At 30.1% G+C, this 22,465-nt stretch overlaps 2 protein-coding genes across 8 annotated transcripts in view; both read left to right on the forward strand.

Annotated features, from left to right (window-relative positions):
- LOC129917448 (transcription factor mef2A) overlaps positions 1 to 22,465 on the forward strand; it is a 145,830-nt gene that overhangs the window by 115,580 nt on the left and 7,785 nt on the right. For all 7 annotated transcript variants that reach the window (XM_055997698.1, XM_055997691.1, XM_055997695.1 and 4 more), the window contains 2 exons: positions 21,421 to 21,582; positions 21,638 to 21,931. In XM_055997698.1, the coding sequence (XP_055853673.1) occupies positions 21,421 to 21,582; positions 21,638 to 21,931 (456 nt within the window). The remainder of the gene's footprint in view (positions 1 to 21,420; positions 21,583 to 21,637; positions 21,932 to 22,465) is intronic.
- Positions 1,431 to 7,483, forward strand: LOC129917540 (uncharacterized). The gene is made up of 2 exons (XM_055997700.1): positions 1,431 to 5,760; positions 5,830 to 7,483. Exon 1 carries the CDS (start codon positions 3,238 to 3,240, stop codon positions 4,177 to 4,179), a length of 942 nt encoding a protein of 313 aa, XP_055853675.1. The 5' UTR covers positions 1,431 to 3,237; the 3' UTR covers positions 4,180 to 5,760; positions 5,830 to 7,483.

The following is a 22,465-nucleotide window of genomic DNA, read 5'->3' on the forward strand; positions in this document are numbered from 1 at the left end:
TTTTTTTTTATTTGCATTAACCTTTTGTAACCCAAGGTCGTAAATTTAAAAATTAATAAGTCAATCGATTGGCCTTTATATTTAATAAAATACGTATTTTTTAAAAATTCAATAAAGTCATTATTAACTTAGTTATTTCGATATTTTGGGAGTAAAAAAAAATTTAAATAATTTATTTTTATATAAAAATGCAAAAATGTAAGCAAAAAACTATCTAATATTAATAATTTTTAGGCACTTTCCCAAAATCCAAAAATAAAACCCCGTGGGGTTTACTAACAAAAACTATTTTTTTTTCTGAATTTCGTAGTTTTTACACAAATTTGCTTATTTTCAAAAAAAGCCCAACTTTCAACATTAACTGTCAATTAAAAACTATTGGTGCTATTTATTAGAAATTTGAAGTATTATTTCGATAAAGCAATACTTAAAGATTATAATATTAGAAGCTTCAAAAGAAAAAAAAAAAATTGTTTGTAGAGCTTTTATGCAATCTTTTTCGGTTTGTTACAGAAATGTCACATGGAGCTACAAGGGGTTAAATTGTTTTATATCTCAAGAATATTGTGTTCAAATTGTAGGTCTCTTGGAGCCAAACTGACCAAGTTATGAGTATTTTAGTACTTCCCTTAGGAACGTTTTAATCTTTTAGTCCAGAGTTCAAAACTTTAAATTGTTATCCCCACAACTAATGTTTTCAACGCCGGTACTCCTCATAACTTCAAAACTACTGCACCGATTCTTTTGAAATTTGGAACACTATTTTTTTTTACATATTTTTAAAGGTATCCCTGGAGAAATTTTCTAAATAAAATAATATTTATAAAAATCTATAAGTAAGGGTCGCTTTTGAGGAGTTTTTTTTTCAAGGGGTCTTTATTTTCGGGGTGGAAACTTGGGCAAACTTCTGAAATGCAAGTTTGTTCTACATATCCAGCAGTTCTATAATATATAGTTTATGCAATTTTGTGACGTGTTCCGCTATTTTAAAAACACTAATGTTAAAAAAAAAACAACGAAAAAAGTGCAAATTTTGTAACCCCTCTGTATGAAAAAATAGAGTTGCATATACAATTATTTTATTTATATCATTCAATGTCATTCGATGTCCATATCAAAATTTTTCACCAAAATCACTTTGAAAATTCACTTTTTTTTTAAATCGAAAAAAAAAATTCGTGTGTACCCAACAAATAGCCGTTTATTTATTTGTGAGGTGGAGCTTTTCATGGGAAAGGGATGCAACAATCAACAAAATTCGCATTTTCAGCCAGAAATAGACAAGAGTTTCACTCAAGTTCTTTCTGTTATTATTCATATATTTTTAAAACTCTTATAGTTTGATTTCCTTTAAGTATGAACTTTAAGTTCTGGGGGGGGGGGGCACGTGCCCCCGTGCCCCCCCCCCCTGGATCCGCCTATGAGTGAGACATTATTAAAAAGCCGACAGTGAGACATAGATTTTTGAAAAGCAAACAGTGAGACATATGTAGATTTAAAAAAATTATTTTAACATGATTTCAATATGATTTCGCAGCGTGGCTTTTTGTATTTTTTTTTTTTGAAAAAAATGGGTTAAAGTAACATAAATTAATTAATTATATACAAGTCAATTACCTAATTATTTGACGGTTTCGTTAATTTGTTTCATATAAGACTGTCTCACTGATCGCACCCCTTTCAAACAGTGAGATGTTTTGACTTTTTCTACGTTTAAGTCCAATGTGATGCTTTCATTCATTCTTTAACTACAACTTTTTTTGCAACATTAATATAAAATATGTCTTTAACTGACTTCAAAGTTTGGTTAAGCTATCTTGAAAACATTCTAAGATATACCAATTTAAAAAAAGGGTGTCTCACTGTTCGCACCTTTCACCTACATGTTTTTTTTTCTAATCAAAATCGTTATCCGTTTTTAAGAAAATTGCAATATCTCAAAAACTTTATATTGGAGATATCCGTTGAAAAGGAGACGTGAAAATGAAAAGACAAAAAAATAAAAAAACCGCTCTTGGAAATTACGTACAAATCGTCTGTTCCGAGTTTTTAGCAAATCTATCAATCCGTTTGAGCTCTTTTTTTCCAATACTTCAAACTGAAACTTATAACGGATACAGGGTATAATTATTGGCAGTCTAAAAAGTACAATTATTTAAGCCAACCATTGTATTTATTTTACTTTCCAAAAGGGCCCCAAATTCTTGTGTGCCCAAGGGCCCCAGGATAGTTAAAGACGGCCCTGACAAATTCAAAATAAAAACAATCAACACAACAAACAAACATCAAAACAAAAATCTGGCAACCCTAGATACTACTCTATCACATATGTTCCCACCCTCACCGATAACCATACTCTGAACATTACAGTTCCAATAGACAGAGAAAAGGCAATTTTCGCACACAAAGCTAACTATACACTCAACAGAATATTCACTAACACAAAACCAAAAATAGAAAAAAGAGAGCAACACAATGTTGTTTACCAAATTCCCTGCAAAGGCAACAACAATAACACATGTAATATGGTATACATAGGAACAACAAAAAGAAAATTAGCTGTAAGAATATCAGAACATGAAGCTGACATCAGAAAAAAGAGACCATCCACAGCAGTCTCACAACACATGATTGACAACACACATATGGCTGATTTTGATAACATCAAAATATTAGACAAGGAAAACCGCATCTCCACCCGCTACACATTGGAAAGTCTGCGCATCCAGCAGAAAATGAACCAAACGATGAACCACCAAGAAGACATCGACAATATCAGCTGCGTATATAGTGTTGCCATAAATTAAAGTCTGTGATAAGAAATTGTGATAATAGCTCTAAGTTTTTGTTGTAGTGTTTTGTTTAGTTTTTCATGTTAATTTATTAAATTCACTATTTAAAATTTTAAATTCAACTAAAAACAATAAAAATGTACTAAAATTTAATTTTCACCACTAAAAGTAAGTTCTCATAGAAAAATTTAAATATGCTCCTTATAAGTAATCTAATTTGTAATTGTATTTTTGTTATATTAGTCAAATAAAAATCCCCTGAGGAAGCTGGAAAGAAACCGGCGAAACGTAGGGTAACAAAAAGATGAACTAGTGTTTCATTAATTGCATCCAAAAATAAAGATCATTAAAGCCCAAATAAAACATAAAACTTTAAATTTCAATCATATGATCCGCCGAAACACAAGCATACCATCGCAAATTTGAGTATACCAAAAATAACACAATGAAAGGTTTCTTTGAACACATAAAATATAAATACGACATAGACACCTGTAAATCATTAAAACACTATTGCAAACAACAAAAAAGACTAGCAAAACACAAAGAAAAACTTAAATTCCTACTATCGTGCAAAGATTATGAAATTATACCAACACATCTTGCCAATATATCATTTAACATATCAGATCTTTTCACCACAGACACAATTAAACAACAATTTAACAAAATACAACACACATTCTTAATAAAAATAGTTAAGCTAGAGATTAAACAAACTATTCTAACGATTAAGTTTACTGAAAATAACATTTTCCACACAAACATAGAAATGAGAACCACTCTTAACGAAATAGAATACAATACATTTACATCAAAACAAAAACAAATATACAATCATACTATTGAGCAATCACAACTTACTCAAACCACTAAATTTAATAAGCTTAAAGAACAACATGCCATTAAACTAGGACTCATATACAATGAAAGTTGGCTTAAAAATAAAACAAGTGTAGAGTTCCCAATAGAGAGTAAATGGCTACTATCTCTTGGTAAAAAGTTCGCTCTCCCGATTTCAAGAGAAAATTTCTCACCAATTCATATCATAGCTGAAATAGAACAATACATTCAAACAATTGAAGATAACAAACAAAAAGAGATTGCCAGATCTAAAGTTTCAAACAAAATAATAAATTTTAAAAGAAATATTAAAAACACTAAAAGGGAAAAATTTATATTAAAAACATACACCACAACTAAAAACATAATAAATAAACATAAAGATGACATAATAGTCACAAACTTAGACAAAGGAAATAAAACAGTTGTTATGTATAGAGAAGATTATAATACAAAAATGAATCAACTTCTTGAAGATAAAAACACCTACAAAACATTGAGAATAGACCCAACAAACAAGCTACAAAAAAAAATAACGAAATAGTCAATAATTTACTTAAACAAAATTACATAGATTCTAGACAAAAAGAGAAATTATCATGCTCTGCAGCATCAGCACCAGTTCTTTATGGACTCCCTAAAATACATACGCCAGGCTTACCATTAAGACCAATAGCAGCTTCAACAAATGTCCCATGCTACAACCTATCAAAATATGTCGGTGAAATTTTACAAAATATAATATCTCAAGACTATAACATCAAAAATACATCTCAACTTAAAATTAAAATACAAGAAATACCAATTGAAAATGAAGACATTTTGGTTTCATTCGACGTCGTTTCATTATTTACAAATATGTATACCAACATATATAGCAATAAAAATAATAATGAAAAATTGGGAAATCCTAAAAAACCACACAAAAATAGCAAAACCACAGCTTTTAAAGATTTTAAAATTCTGTTTAACAGATAATAACTATTTTAAATACGACAATAAATTATTCAGTCAAACTTTTGGCATGCCAATGGGGAACCCAATCTCTCCTACTATTGCGGATATCTTATTAGACCATCTACTTCTACTTGACGAAACAATAGATAAATTGAAAAAATCCAATACAAAAATAAAATTTATTGCAAAGTATGTTGACGATATAGTTGCAATTATTAATAAAAATGATACAGAAACAATCCTTAAAACACTAAATGAATACCACACTAAACTTAAATTCACCGTTGAATTAGAAAACAACAATCAAATTCACCATAAATTAAAGTCTGTGATAAGAAATTGTGATAATAGCTCTAAGTTTTTGTTGTAGTGTTTTGTTTAGTTTTTCATGTTAATTTATTAAATTCACTATTTAAAATTTTAAATTCAACTAAAAACAATAAAAATGTGCTAAAATTTAATTTTCACCGTTCTCATAGAAAAATTTAAATATGCTTCTTATAAGTAATCTAATTTGTAATTGTATTTTTGTTATATTAGTCAAATAAAAATCCCCTGAGGAAGCTGGAAAGAAACCGGCGAAACGTAGGGTAACAAAAAGATGAATTAGTGTTTCATTAATTGCATCCAAAAATAAAGATCATTAAAGCCCAAATAAAACATATAATCTTCAATTTATTAGCCTTGACTTCAGTCTGCTTCAATTCGGGAGAGCCAATTGCCATTTCAATATCTAATCTTGCACAAGATGCGATTGCTTAATTTTCTAACACATTTTTACTTATTCTGGGTATGATATGATGCTGTAGTATACCCATCTTCGAAGGGTATTGAATTATTTATCGAAGTTGAATGTTTCCAGCAAGTATATTTGAGCAGAGGGTCAATTCTCGTTCTGTGAAGCTGTGAAGTGATAAAAATAATATCATTTCAGTTTTAACAGCGTTTTTTTCATTTTATCACTTCACAGGCACTCCTAAGGCGATTCCCAAACTCAATGTGATAAATCCTTGAAAAAGTTTGTACTAAAAAGTACTAAATGAAAAAGTATGTCACTTTTATTTCATTTTTGAGTTTTCAAATTGTGTTTTTTTTTTTACTTCAAAATTTGTTTAAATAAAATGTCAAGAAGTTATGGAAAATATTACCATCTGTGGATAAAAGAAAGGTATTTTCATCTTCAAATTCAAAGGTATTAATGTTTTCAAGAATAAAATCCGTGTTTTGTGTGTTTTAGGAAAAAAATAAGAAGAAGACGACAAAAATCAAACCAAGAAATTAGCACATTAGAAGATTGATTGTTGGATTTGGCCTTATTCACAAAACATTGAATTGCTTTTGTACGCGTTCTTTTTAATAACATGAAGTAATGGGTTACACAATTTATGTAGGACCATTGATAAGACGTTTTTATTGCACATGTTTAATTGAAACTTATGTTAACAAATATATTTAAAAGCATTAATAAAAACTCAATTCAAAAGATGTTGTTTACTTATTGCTTCAACCCTTATTGCGGTTTAGGTTTAAATTCAGCATGTCCCTTTCTTCCAAACGTGTAGCTCCGTTGCAATGTGCTCTAAGAGCCACCAGCAGATTTTTTGCGCGAGAGGTAACCGATTTATAATAATAGAGTACAGAGGTCCATTTATAGCGATAACAAACATGTAAGTAAGCCGGCTTGTATCGGCGGCGCGGCGCCGACTCTGAGAAAAAGTGCGATAACACTGCAGTTTTTTAAATGATTATGTAACTAAAACAAAGTTTGGCACTCCAACAGTTTATCATTACCTAAAACCAACAAAAATGGTTTAAGTAAGTTTACTCGTTACCTTCTGTCCGAAAAATGCAATTGATTTGTGACAACTCACGAGAATTTAAATGCATATGTGGGCAGATGGATTCGTTTAAAGTTTCATAAATTATATTTTTGGTATCACGTATGGTTGAACTATTATAGAGACAGTAATTTTTTTGGTATCATAATCATTTGAAAAAACTGCACTGTTATTGCACTTTTCTCAGAATCGGCGCCGATAAAAGTTGTCAAAATTACATGTTTGTTATCGCTAAAAATGGACCTCCTTGCTCTATTCATATAAACCAGTTACCTTTTGCACAAGAAATCTGCTGCCATTGCTTTTTTTTTATTAACACACGGAAACAATAATATTGCTTAAAAAGATCATGGTTTGTAGTTTTTTTTTTGTCTCAAATGACTTAAATGTTCCCAATCATATCCTGAGGAACTTTTCAAAGTTGTCTTCACAACAAAATTTGTTTGTGATAAATATTTTATCATGTGAAGATATTCTGACATTTTAAAAACTTTTTTCACAAAACAAGAATCGGATTTGTTGTGAAGCTGTGAAAATTTTTTTCATTTCAAAATATCACAGAACGAGAATCGACCCTCAGGAACGGGATCGCCGACATCAGCACTGTTACCAATTAGGTGACTGTTGTGCAGTACGACATGTAATCTCAGCTTTGAGTTACACTGCATATCAACTATTACTTATGAGTTTGACATCTAGTATGTTGATGCTTGTAACTACTTCAATTCGAGTAAAATATCCCTTAGATCTTACAGCTTTCTGGCATGGGAGAAACATCTTTGTGGTTAAATGTGATAGTTTTTATGTTAGCAATAGTGTGTGTTTAATACAGAGATAAGGATAGGCGGTTCCCCTCCCCACCTGGGACTCGAATTTTTATCTCTGGTACTCGCAAAACATTTTATTTACAGTTCACAGCATCTTTCCCAAACATAAACTTCGTGACCATTCATTTTAAAGTAATATTATGTAGCAATTTTAATTTAAATTTAGAGCTAGTACGTACCTACGTAATAGTTTTTTATTTAATATATTTTTTTTTATAAAATTTAATACGGAACTTTTATAAATTTTTTTTTTAATTATACTATTTTCACATTTCATAATATTTTTGTTTTTTTTTTTTCAATTTTTTTTTGTATTTATTACGTTATAGTTTCATAAAAATTTAATATTTGAATTTGAATTTTTTTGTTTTTAACTTTTATTTAACTTAAAGTTAAGTTAATTGATTTATTTAAGTTATCAATTAATCAATTATATTTGTTTTATTTCATATATATGTATATATTTTTTTTAATATAGGTATTTATTTATGTATTTTTGTAGTTTTTATAAAATAACTTTTTTTTTTAAATAAATTGATTTTTTAAGCAAAGGTTTGAATAATTGATCTTCGATTAATTTTTATACTTTTATAAGTTGTCAATCAATCAATTATAAATGCAGTTTTTTTCAATACATATTTTTTTATTTAATTACTACAACTTCTATTTGTTTATTTATTTATTTTTTTTTTTTTTTTGAATTAGACAAAGTAAAGATATTGGAATAATGAATTGAGAAGAAAGTGGAAAAATGAATTGAGGTATTAAGGAAAAGAAAATATTTGAAAAGATTTTGGTTAAGGAGTTTTTGACATCTTAATGTTATCTGAAAATAGAAAAAAAAAACTTAGATTAAATGCTCAAAAAAACAAAGATAAATATAAATAATTTTGAATATAATTAGTTTGTAGTATCTAGTTTAAAACTCAAGACCTTACAGGATGTAGCTTAAGTGGTTATGCTTGTTGTACTTATGGACATGAGCTTCTTGCCTGATTGACTGATCTCAAATTTTGATTGTCGTTGTTCACAGAACTTCTTAGGTTTTCCACTAAGAGGATGTGTCTTCGATCAAAAGAATCGTCTTTATTTTGTTTACATTTTTTAGAAAAAATGTTAGAAATTAAGCTAAGGTCATTATCCACAGTAAGCATGTTTTTAGGGAGAGAAACCCGTGATTCACTTAATTTGTGACTCCTGTTTATTATTTGTCTTGAAGAGGTTCTTGGAAATTCGGTACCTTTTTTATTTGAAGTAAATGGATATGTAAGGGGAAATTGTGATACCAGCTTTCTGTTGTTATCCAAAAATTTTAATGTGTTGGTAACAGAGTCAATTATAGTATGGAAGAATATCCCTGCCTATTATACCATGGGCGGGTATGTTATTTAGGCCATCTATTATATTCCATTTTAATTTCATTTTTCCCTTCAAACTCGACCGAATTGAACCTAAAGTTTCGCCAATCCCTTCAGAAGCTAATTTTATTTTACATTTTTCTTTAGTTCGTATTTTTACATTATTTTTTAATGCACTATTTTCTAAAAAGCTTGCTTTTTCATTTTCGTCTACTAAAACCAAAATTTTTCCTCTCTTAGCATTTGGCTTCTTTATTGTTAAATTTATTTTTCACTCCGATGATGATTTTATGAATTTTTGAATAAAATTCATTAATCATATCTAAACATTTAGTGAATACTAACAATTGTGAAATGAAAAAAATGTAGTTAAAAACTGAAGGTATTTGAAAATCAGAATTTTTGTTTGTTTTAACAACGGGGATCGACGTTTTGGCATTTGGCAGATTTAGTAATTTGAGTGGATGGGTAAGGGACGACTTGTTTGTTTTTTGGCAAAGTTGGGCTTTTGAGAATGTCCCAATCATATTTGACAAAATATCGCCTTTTACATCTACACTCATTCTCAGAGTGGCCAACCCTAGAACACCAATCGCATCGTACCCTTGTCTTTTGCGGGTTTGCCGCTTTTAATTGACTTTTGGGTATCGAAAGTGTTGTTTGAGGTTGTCCATGTGCTTTACAGGTATTGTGGAAAAAAGTGTTTCTCTTAAACCTGCAATAAGCACTTTTGTGGTTTGTTTTCTTGCAGAATCTACAAACCACTTTCTCTGAGGTACTTCTTACATTAATTTCCACTTTTTGAGGTGTGACACATGATTATTTTAATAATAAAAAAAACATAATAGTCACTTGGAGTCAAAAACGTACGGAAGTAGCTTTATTATTTAATTTGCTTATCCCGAACTTGAAGTTTTAAACTGACCTACATTAACTAAAATTAACGTATACTGGCCGTAGTAATAAAACAATTCAAGCAAATAAAAAAAAATCAAGTAGATCGTTTTTCAAAAAGTGAAAAAAAGAAAACGATTCAAAAAAAAAAATAAAAACGATATATACTTACCTGATTATTGACATACATACGTAAATACATAAAAAGTGTGGTTTCGTATTGCAATTGATGTCTGTTGCATTTTGAATCTAATTAAATTTTTTTTTTGTTCGAAAAAGCAAAAACAATGATTCAACTTAAAATTTCAAAAAACCGACACAACACAAACTTCTTGGTTATTTTTATTTTTTATATTGTTTTATTTACTTTTATTTTTTTTTTATTACGATTTATAAGGTTCGCAAACCGGCTACGCCAATGTTATAACCTAAATAAGTTATACCTTGGGATAACGCAGTGATTAAATTAACACAACTCTACTCGTTCACGTTTTAAGTTAGACTCACCTTGTCTTGTCATTCCGATCGTCGCGAGCCCAACTTCCTCAGTGGATAATCGTCGGCACGTTTAAAGAGTCAGCACAATTCAATTATTGTCTTATTGCACTTTGATTGACCCAAAACAATATCCGAATGGACAATCAAAGTGAACATTACAATTGAAGTGTGCTGAGTTCAACGCACGACGTTTTCCTCTGGTAGGTATGGAAGAGGGCACAACACTAGCAAGTGTAGAGAACTGTTGACATCCAGCCAATCAGCTATCGCCTTGCCTCCGATGCTAATAGTTCGTCTACCTAGTATTGAAGTGCCGTATACGCCATTTTTACATTTTTGGGAAATCGCATTTAAATGTTCGGAAGATAATTGCAAAATAACTAACCGCTGGTATTTTTTGATATTTTAGTATGATATATAATTAAAATGTGTCTTTTATATACATGTTATTGGACATCTGCAATTCGTCTAGTTGTCAAAATATTTAAATTTTTGTCCAAAATGAGTTTGCCGTATACGCCATGAAAATCAGAAGTTTCTTTTATTCATATACACGTACGTCAAAAAAAAACATAACGTACGTCAAAACAATTCTCAAAATTTTCTTGCATTGCATGAAAAATTTGACGTAAATGCCAAAATTTCTTGTTTTTGTCAAAACAATAGTGAATATCTCGGCAACGAAAAAAGATAGAAAAAAACGGATAGCAGATTTGAAAAGAGCAACTTCGAAAACATACGACTGCATACCTAGTTCAAAAAATGCAATTTGGCGTATACGGCACTCCAATACTAGGGTGACGAGTTGTATCCATCTAAAGGTGATGTCTCGCATTAAAATCACTGCCGATGAGTCCATAAGTGCTTCTTGACAGGATGCCGTTGAGGGTTTGCAGATCTTTTTGGATGTGTGGAGCTGCACTTGAAGTATACGCTGATAACAGTCAAAGTTTCATCTCTCCGGTGTGGTGTGTGGAGTCCGGTGATGATGGTTTCGGTGTTGCGATTCTTGAAGGTTACGTTGATCTTTTTGCTGGTGCAGAATCTCCTGATTTCCGCAATGTTGCCGGAAAAGCAAAAGATTGGCGGCATTTCTGTTGACTTGGTGCTTGATATTGTCTTCGTTGGCTGGGTTGAGGTGCTGCTGGCAGTCGATGGTTGTTGGTTACTTAATGGCGCTTTAGTTATTTTTTTTTTGTTTTTTAATGTATGTAAATTTATTTAGGTTTTCAACTATTTTTTACAAATGATATATATATTTACATTAATTTTTCCTATAGTTATCTGTATTAAGAGAGCTTTTACAACAAATAAATAAATAATTTAACAATTTTTAAATAATAGGGTAAACTTAGTATGAATCTAGTGTTATAATTTGCATTTATTATTAAATTATATTGCTCTGACTTTTTATATGAGCTATAATTTTTCGTTTGAAAACGTTTAAATTTAATTCAGTCTTTAATTTATTTGGTAGATCATTGAAGGCTTGAAGTCCTTTGTAGAAAAGACTTTTCTGACTTGCAGTTGTGCTTGCCATAGGTAGTCTAAAATCTTGATTATTTCTTAAATTAAAGGGTTGCACATTACCAACATAGTTTAACAAACGTGACAAATAAATCGGCATGAGATTGTTTTTTATTTTGAAAACAAATACTAAAACATTCAAAAGGATTCTCTTTCTAACATTTAACCACATCAACACATCCAACATATCGTCGCTGTAGTTCTAATACCTCGTAACCCAGAAAAGTCTATTTTTCAGGAGACGCAAAAAACTAAGTATGAAATGTATGAGAATCAATACAAATGATCTGGTTTTGATTAAGCGAAGCTCTGAAAATATAGGTGTTAGACAAACAGGGTCTTTTCTCTTACATGCGGATTTTTTTCAACAATATAATTGCATAATTAGTTCAAAATCGCCTTTTTCTGGGTTACGAGGTATTAGAACTACAGCGACGATATGATATATGGGTGTATAAATATGTATTGCACTTTAATATAATTCTCATTGCTTTGTTTAGTAGTATTTGGAGTCTATTTAACATACTTTGATTTGAAAAGAAGATGACAGATGAACAATATTCAAAATGAGGTTTTATAATTACATTAAATATTTGTATTGCACTTATTGTTGATATGTTTTTACGAATTCGTTTAAGTAGATTCATTTTTTTAACAATTTTCTTTTCAATATAATCAATATGTTCATTGAATGTTAACTTATTATCTATGACAACACTAAGATATTTTATATTTGTTATTACTTCAAGATTTTGACCATCAACTTTTATATTCACAACAGAATCTCTTGTTAAATTATTATTCAAAATCATAATTTTGGATTTTGCAACATTAAGTTTTAATCTATTTGCTCTGAGCCAAAAACTAAGGTTATCTAAATCAAATTGAATTTTCTTAAGATTAAGGTTGTTACATTTTAAAAACAATAAACCATCATCTGCAAATAATGCACATTCACTATTTCTAAGTATTTTTGTGATATCATTAATATAAATGTTAAATAAAAATGTTCCCAAAATAGAACCTTGAAACTTCTTCTGATAGCACTTTATTTATTTTCGTTCGTTGCTTGCGATCTGACAGATACGAATTCATCCAGTTTAAAGATTCTCCACGAACTCCATACTGCTCCAACTTTTCGAATAAGATTGCTCTGTCAACTGTCTCAAATGCTCGTTTTAAATCAAGGAAAACACATATTATATTCGTTTTCGTATCGAGTTGTTGTTTCCAATTTGCGATTACCATATTAAGTGCACTTTCACATGAATGTTGTTTTCTGAATCCGGACTGGTTTTCAATTATCAACTTATTATTTTCGAAAAATGATTCCAGTTGAATATGCGCAACTTTTTCAAGAACCTTCTCACAGAGAGGGAGGGCATTAATTGGTCTAAAGTCTTCGCACTTTTTACTTGCGATATAGGTACTATATATCAAGTTATGCATTCGTACAAAAAAAAAAGTTGAGATAACATTTTTTCATGACATTACGATGGTAGACAATGCCAAAAAAGTGGGTCCCGAAAGTCCGTCTGTCTGTCTGTCAGTCTGTCTGTCAGTCTGTCTGTCAGTCTGTTAGTCTGTCTGTCAGTCTGTCTGTCAGTCTGTCTGTCTGTCTGTCTGTCTGTATAAGGAGCTACAGCCTAAACGGATGGACCGATTAATGTCAAACTTGGTATGTAGCGTTATTTGGCGACTCTCCAGAGGGGTTTTTGGAATTAATTTTTTTGGACCAAAAATAACGGTAGGGTAGAAGGGGGAGCATTTGCCAGTGGGGTACCTTTGCCAGTCCAGGTTTTTTTCCAAACCAACAGAATATTAAATACCGAAAAATCATTTTCTGTTGCACATTTATGATTGAAAACTTTGCACAAAGTTTGACAGCTTTTGGCTGGACACGAAATAAATTAGACGCTTGTGTTAGTTTTTTAATGTTGAGAACCAAAATATGAAGGTACATAACCGTCGTAAATTGTAGGTATTTGTCGTGTTAAATTACTTTTTGATACAAATATCTTTTCAAAATTATGTGTACTATGCTGTGTAGAAGCGATTTTTTTACTGTTTAACTTATAAAAAAGTTATAAGTAAATTTTTGAAAGATTAGCTTGTGGGGTGCATTTGCCATTCGTTTTTGGGTAGGTTTTGCTCTGGCAAATGCACCCCATGGGGTACATTTGCCAGAAGTAAGCTTCCTCAAAAGAGGATGGCAGAATCCTTTAAAATCAGTCCCTTCTTCGTATTTTCAGCTAAAAAGAAGTTTTGTTTATGATTTATTGGTTTTATTTGTATTAACTTTGGTATTTAGGTAACTGGCAATCCCTCCCCACCCCCGTGGCAAAGCCTCCCACCTGGGGAGGATTTGCCACATCGCTTTTCATTTTTTTGAATAAATTATTAAAAATAGAAATAATTAATATGTCAAGATGAAAAAAATATTTAAGTGAAGATAATAAAGTCAATAATAATATCAGATATAAGAAAATTAAAAGAAACGTAAAAACTTTGCGTTAAGTCAATTTTCCTAAATCCTGGCAAATCCTCCCCCTTCTACCCTACTTGTCATATGCCGATTTTAGTAAAATTGAAATATCTCGAAAACGGCTCTAACGATTTCGTTTAAAAAATTCAAATGTTAGTTTTAAGCTAAGGTCTATCTTTCAATGAAAAATTTTTTTTTTGAGAATCATTATTAACGGTACCTGCCATAGAACCGTTTTTTTTTCAAATCTGATTATCTCCGAAACTGCTTATTCGATTTCAACGAAACTTTTTGTGAAAAATTATCTATATAGTTTAAATATAAGCCAAAAATAAGATTTTGAAAAAAATAGTTTTTGGATTTTTAAAAAAATTTTGAAATTTTTTTTTTGAAAAATCAAATTTTCGAAAACGGGACATTGAATTTTTTTGAAATTTTGTTTTTAGATGTTGATTAGTGATTTCTAAAGAATGGCATACCAATTTTATTTTAAAACTTTTTTTCCAAAAAATTAGTTTTTTAAAAAACGGCTCTAACGATTTTGAAAAATTTGTTTCTAAAAATGTATCTTAATATATCAATCAAAACTGCATACTTGTTTTGAAGGGCAATTTAATTTCAGATTTTATTTTATTTTTTTTTTTAAACGAATTTTATTTTTTTTCCAAATTTCTATATAAAAAGTCTTAAAAATTTAAGCAACTTTAACTCTAAGAGCAAGTTCGTGCGACCCAGTCGTGCATTTTATTTGAATTTTTCACTTTCGGATATTCACCATCACTAAAAGACTGGTTTATTATTTCCACCAAAGGATGGCCAATACAATCGATCATGTCTTTAAAAATATTTACATTGATGTAATTAGGAACTCGTTTGTTTTTAATTTTATCCAATACTTTTTTTAAATCAGACAACTGTATAGCAGAAAAATTGAAAGCTATAGGGTTTCTTGTAATATAATTTACGAATGGAGCATTAGGGATTGAATCACTGATTTCCGTTATACTTTCAACAAAATACTTATTGAACCTGTTGGCTATAATTAAATTGTCACTATAATTTACACCTTCAAACATTATTTCAGTGATTACAGATTTTTTTTCTTTAAGAACAAATTGTTTTATATTTCTCCACATTGATTTTTGATCAGATGAACTGTTTATTTTATTTTTGATAAAGTTACTTTTTGCTTTATTTATCTCATACTTGTAATGGTTTCTCAAATTTTTATAATTATACCAATCTCTGGAATTATTTGTATAACGGGCCTTACTATAAGCTAAAATTTTCTTATGTTTTATGATTCGAAGTTATTAAACCATTCAAATTCATCTTCACGCATAAATGAATGAATAAATGAATTTGCCCTTTGTTCGATAATATTTTTAAATATCAAACCCATTTCATTGGTTTCATTTAGTTAACAAACGTTATATATGTTACTTGAATTTAAACGATTTTCGAAATTTGCTCGATTATATTTTGAGCACCTTTAACTTTTTCTTTTTAATTTCTTTTTTTATTTTTATATTAATTTCAATTAAAATAGATTCATGATCCGTAATTTTGAGATCAGGTACAGTTTTAACCGTAATTTGTTTTAAATTCGTAATAGTAAGGTCAATAAGTGTTTTTTAATATTGAGTTATTCTATTGGGAGTATTCAAAAGTTGTTTTAAACTGTCTTTTTTAAATATCTATCAATATTTTTTTTTGTAAACATCATTTGATTGGAACCAATCGATATTAAAGTCTGTATTTCCTCCGAGCGCTCATTAAATTCATCAACCCATTCAATAAATTTTTTACAAAAAACACTTTTTGAGCAACTTGGTGACCTATATACTGCCACTAGTATAAAGGATTACGTTTCACAAAAAACTCTTAATGAAAGCCACCTTGTTTATTGATATAACTTGTAAGGTTTCAGTTTGCCAGCTTTCATTCACGAAAATTTTACCATCAAGTTCAATTATTGCTCTAAACATGTGGTTTTCCTTTTGAGACACACTGTAGAATTTAACACATCTGACGTCACATTCAATATTATTTTGTTTTTTTATTGCTTCAGCAAAACTAGCACTATCCCACTTTTCCGAAATATTGTTTGCAAGAATAGTTGGATTCTTCTTTTTGGGCACTGTAATTACATAGTTGTCACCAAGCTTTTCTTTCGCCTCTCTTTCAACAGTTTTTCTCGATATTTTATCAGCACAATTAACTAATATTGCACCGTTTTGCCTATTTGAAACACTATTAACTTTGATCGAGAGAAGAGATGGGTCTATTGTTTGTTTCATTGCTTCCTTTGTTTTTTCACTTTTTTGCTCTATTCTTCGTTTGATTAATACCGGTGGTTCTTTGTTTACATTTTCAGTGTTCGATTTCTTTGTTAAAACTGTTGCATTTTTTCACTTTTAGACTGTATTTCTTTCAAATTTTCAACATGATCCAATATTTTTTCTTGTTTTTCGATAAGATTTTAATGTTTATATTGAATCGGGCTTTTTTGGTCACTTCCTTTTATATGCAAATAAAAATCTTTATTTCATATTTTCTCCCTACGTTTCGTCGTAATTTCTCGACTTCTTCAGGGGTATTTTATTAAATCTGTTAAATATTACATTGAACACTTTTTACACTATTACAAAAATTGTTTAAACTTACATGAAAATATTATTTTGTTACATTTATAAGTTGACAGATAATTAATAATTAAAAACTTTTGAATTTTCTAAAATAAAAATATAAATTATTGACATTTAATAAATAAAAGTTAAAATAAAAAATAATAAAAAATAAAAACATACATCACAGCACTTTAGAAAAACGAAATGAAAAACAATTTGAATTTAAATTTGAATTATAACAGAAAATTACACCGCTCTTAATGCCAAAGAATAACTTGCTATTGTTTTGTCTCTATCTTCTTGAGTATTCATTGTTTTCTCTATATTTTGTTGTATACGTAGACTTTCAAGTGTGTATCTCTTATTTGTTCTCTTTTCCTTGTCCATTATTGTTGTATTATCGAAGTCTGCAGAGTGGCCAGTTTCTATTATATGTTGTGACAGATCATTGGAGACGAGACTAATCGAACACAAAGCGGATATTCGAAACAAAAGAGAATCTACTGGGTTATCACAACGTATAATAGAAACTGGCCACTCTGCAGACTTCGATAATACAACAATAATGGACAAGGAAAAGAGAACAAATAAGAGATACAAACTTGAAAGTCTACGTATACAACAAAATATAGAGAAAACAATGAATACTCAATAAGATAGATACAAAACAATAGCAAGTTATTCTTTGGCATTAAGAGCGGTGTAATTTTCTGTTATAATTCAAATTTAAATTCAAATTGTTTTTCATTTCGTTTTTCTAAAGTGCTGTGATGTATGTTTTTATTTTTTATTATTTTTTATTTTAACTTTTATTTATTAAATGTCAATAATTTATATTTTTATTTTAGAAAATTCAAAAGTTTTTAATTATTAATTATCTGTCAACTTTTAAATGTAACAGAATAATATTTTCATGTAAGTTTAAACAATTTTTGTAATAGTGTAAAAAGTTTTCAATGTAATATTTAACAGATTTAATAAAATACCCCTGAAGAAGTCGAGAAATTACGACGAAACGTAGGGAGAAAATATGAAATAAAGATTTTTATTTGCATATAAAAAGAAGTGACCAAAAAAGCCCGATTCAACATAAACATTAATAGTTCAAATAATTGGTCAAATTATCATTAATTCGATAAGATTTTTGTTCGTATTAAGTTTGTTGTTTATTTCAGAGAATTGTTTCGACATTAAATTTATAAAATTTTGACAATCCTCACAAACAAAAAGCATTCCTTTCTTTTTACTTATAAGTTCGAAGTCGTACTCAGATAAATCTGCACATTTTAAATCAAAAACTCAACCACAAACTCCATTGCATACAACAAATTTATCATTTCTGATGCCTTTGGTGCAATTTTTACAAACTTTGGCACTCATGGCCAATTAATTACGAAAAAAAGTGTTCAAAAATTAAAATTATTCGAGAGCTCTCTTAAAACACGTCCTTCACGTCGAAGAATAAACTTCCTTCCTTGGCGCTGGCAGAATTGGTGCTTCTGATGGGGCAGTAGTTAGTCGCTCAATAGACAGCGATGGATTGTTGTTAGATACTGTTGTTAATTTCTTAGCTGCCTTGGCAACTTTGGTCGGTTTACGCAGTCTCTTCTGACCTGGCTGGGGGTAGGCTGCCGTCATCAGAGTTGGAAGCAGAATCACTGGTATCCTCTTCTTCACTGGCATTGTCTTCATCGCTGTTTGGGTCTTCTTCGTTGGATGGCTTCTTTTTATTTCGGTAGCTTGGGTCCTCTCTGTCTCCAGGGCGTCATCTTGTTGATTCTTCTCCTCCGGTTCGTGTTCTGTATTTGGCTGGATAAAACTTCCCCACGTCTTGTTTAGTCTGGGACCTTATTTAGGTCCCAGGTCGTTAAGGATTTTTTGGAGGAGTTCCTGCAGAGCAATAAATGCTGTTTCGGGATTTAATTCCTTTTATCACTTAATTACTTTTAACACTTATTGTTTATGACCCTGATTACCTGCACGCACAATGTTAAAAAAAACTATTGTTAATTCCTTTTATCATTTGTTAAATTTGACCAATTTTTTAATGTAATTATTCCACTGTTGTTAGGCTGTTTTGGTCCACATAAAGAAAATGCGAATAAAAACAAATTTATCCCATTATTTTCCCAACGTTTCGTAAGTGCTTCCTTACTTCATCAGGGGTATTTATTCAATTTAACTATTCTAAAACATAATGTATAATTTGTTTCCCTCCTTTTATCACTTAATTACTTTTAACACTTATTGTTTATGACCCTGATTACCTGCACGCACAATGTTAAAAAAAACTTTCGCGCGCACATTAACCCTTAGCTGGACGGATTAGCTGTGATAATTAGGAGTATGTTTTTTTAACACAGGGTAATAAAACTTAAGCCTATTTCCAGGTAATCCTCCGTTGGTAGAAAAAGTGTTTTCTGGGGATTACGGTCGTTGGTTGTTTTAATTTCAATATTAATCCGCGGCACGTCTGTGTGCGTCGAATAACTGACTGAAACTGACTGAGAAATTATCTGTTCTATTTTTAGTTTCTATTAAGCATTATTTATTTTTTGTATCAATAAATTGGCTTGCGCCGAGACCCCCTTAGGAACTCTACACGACCCCCAGGGGGTCGCGACCCACACTTTGAAAAACACTGCTCTATAGTAACAGTGACCATATTTCTGGTAGCGAAACCCGAGACAAAAAACTTTTTGATATTGATATCAAGGTTTCTCAAACGATTCTATGTGAATATTTTCTTTGAAATTATTTAATTCGTTTATGAAGAAGCCAGAAATCATAAAAAAAGTTGCTAACAGTAAGCAACTGTTAAATTTTATTTTTTTACGATTTTCATTTTATTTTAAATGATTTTAATTTAATTTCATTTTCATTTATTTATTGTATAATTATGCTTTGTAAAATACAATATCTTATAAATTAGAGATGATTTGAGTATTGTAATACCATTTTAACAATATTTGTGCTGTGTGATAACTTTTATTATTTTTAACCTTAAAAGTTTTGGAAGGAGAATGGGCAAATTTGTATCGAACGTGAACGTTGCGCGGCCAAGAATAAGTAAGTCATTTTTTTCTGTAGTTTTTTCAATGTGACGTACCAAACAAATGGATAAAACGCATTTTTGCATTTAACACTTTTTATAGATTTTCTTTTTATTATAACACGGTGGGCAGGAAGCATCGATAGGTTGCACAAAAATGTCGACAAAAACTGCAAGTTGGGTTGTATTTGTTGATGATTATACGTACAAAATCCGTTGGAATTGAAATCCTAGCTGCTCCTTTTCATAAGTAATATAAAATAATAAAAATCTTGGGGAGAGTACGATAACTTAGGTGACAAGAATTGATAACGATATTTTGTAGAGGAGTTTAATACAATAATTTTTTACAATGGGACGGGGTCCATCTCCCCCCGTTTAGGCGGGAGGGGCAATTTTCTAAAATATCACGTTAAATACAAAAAAAATATTAAAAAACAACAGCAGCACTTACAGTTATGAATGATACCTTTTTCAAAAGGCAGAATTGTACATTTGATTCTCATTTTTAAATCAAATTATTTCAATTAATTGTTCTCGCTATAATCAACTTCAAAGTAAAAATTTAGGAAAAAAGTTAAAAAAAACACATTAAATACTATTTTTACCGACTGCTGTGGGTCAGTTTATAGGGAAACAACCTTAGTTACTCTACTATTATTCGACATATTCGAGGATTTTGTCCGATTTCATCAGAATCTGACAGTTTTTACCTGTCGGAAACCCACCTCGAAGCATATTTCGTACGAAATCGGAGAATTTCGGCTACGACGCGACGCACATAGGGGTATTTACCTTCAAAAACCGATCATGAGAATTTTTTTTGCTTAATGAAGTTGTACTTGCTTAAAACCAGTAATTAACAGAAAAAGAGCTTTTTTCTAATAAATGTAGGTATAAAAAAAAATTTTGGATACACTGAAAAAAAAAAATAGTGAATTCTGATATTTTTCAATATCAATAAATATTTGATAGTTAAAATTTCACAGTTATATTTGTTTAATTGATAATAAAATATCAAAACTAGGTTCACATAAAAGACGATAAAAGCTAGACGGGCAAAAACGGGCAGACGTTTTTTTTTTTGTTTTTGTATTTTGACATCTTCCTCTTTCATATGATTTCAAAAATGTTACCGAATAACACCGAATGATATAACAAAAGATCCATTGAAAAAGCAGAAATTAAAAAAATAACTGTCTTTTTACTTACATTTAAAATAAATTAAAATAACAATAAATTAAAGCTTCAAGTACAACAAATATATTTTTTAAATAAAGTACACACCTGCAACTGAAACTTCCAAAACAATAATTTTATGTAAAACAATAGAAACCAAAAAAAAAAAATTTATTATTGCCGATGTAATTTTTCACACAAAACAACTGAACCACATTAAAGGATTACAATCAATGACTTTCAACTGATGCTGTGGCTAAGTGCATACATAAAAACAAAAAAAAAATTACGGGACATTATTCCGTGGGTATTTAAGAATAGCCAAACAAAAAATCACTTCTCAACTCCATATTTTGCAAAAAAGTTATATGAGCGGGTTTTGGAGTTGAATACCCCTATGTGCGACGGGCCGATTATTGTTACCCATTTAAGTCTTATCACTTTTTTAAATTTACGATTATACCTTTAATATTCATCAGGCTTGAAATTTTTTTTTCGAATATCTTGAGAATATTATTTAATTTTCCCATTTCTTTTCAGATGATTCCATCTGATGGTACACTTCAGCATCAGATAACAGTTGACGGTATAACGCATATGCTCTCATCAAATATCGCCATTCCAGCTGAACTGACTATAGCACATCCTAATGCATGGTCTGTAAGGTCAAATATGCAAAATTATAATCCCAACCTAGTCGAGGTAAAAGTTCCATTCTTACCTATTCATTTTATTCAAATTTGTTTTTGTTTTGTAGCAACACCATCCGCAATCTTCTTCTCCAATGTTAAGTCAGCAATCATCACCTTCAAATAGTCGTGCTACAAGTCCCAACCGAACAAGTGGCAACAATTTGTTTCAAGGTCAACAACAACAGCAACAAACGATACAGCAAGTGCGTAACTTACAGCGAACCGGATTACCGCTTCGAACTGTAAGAAGACCATCGACAGAAACAACGCCTCCACCAGCTATGCAACAGCACCAGCAAATGATGGGATCTATTAGCAATGAGATGATAGCTCCTCAAAATATTAAAACAATGGAAGAGGTAGGTGAATTCGCACTTTTGTATATATCCCAATATTGAAGACTGATGAATTGTAAGAATTAATTAATTTCTTAACCCTTTCGGGGCGCAATTCAAGCGATGAAGTTACATTATTATTTTATATTGCAATTGGTTAAGGACATTTTAAGAAGTATTAAATAAAAAAAAAAAAAACAGAGATTCTAGGCATTTTTGAACTTGTGATGGTACACATGTGTACCGTGCGTTGGTTCATGTCCTCGAAAAATGCCACTTTATCAAAAAAAAAAAATAAATAAATAAAAAATATTTTAGAAAAAGGATATACTAAGGAGGTGATCCTAAATAAAGACTGTGCTAAAAAATATGTTTAATGTTTTGTGTTAATATTTAAAAAAAATTAAATTTTGAAAAGAAATACGGTTTCTAATTAGTTTTCCACCACTGTATATATGTACATTACATACCGTGCAAATATATTTGTAAAGAAATTAATAGGCCAAAGTTAATATTTTCTTTTTGAAATGCACTAACCTGATATATATTTTTTCCTCA

This window comes from Episyrphus balteatus, chromosome 1 (assembly GCF_945859705.1).
Source record: "Episyrphus balteatus chromosome 1, idEpiBalt1.1, whole genome shotgun sequence".
NCBI classification, from domain to species: domain Eukaryota; kingdom Metazoa; phylum Arthropoda; class Insecta; order Diptera; family Syrphidae; genus Episyrphus; species Episyrphus balteatus.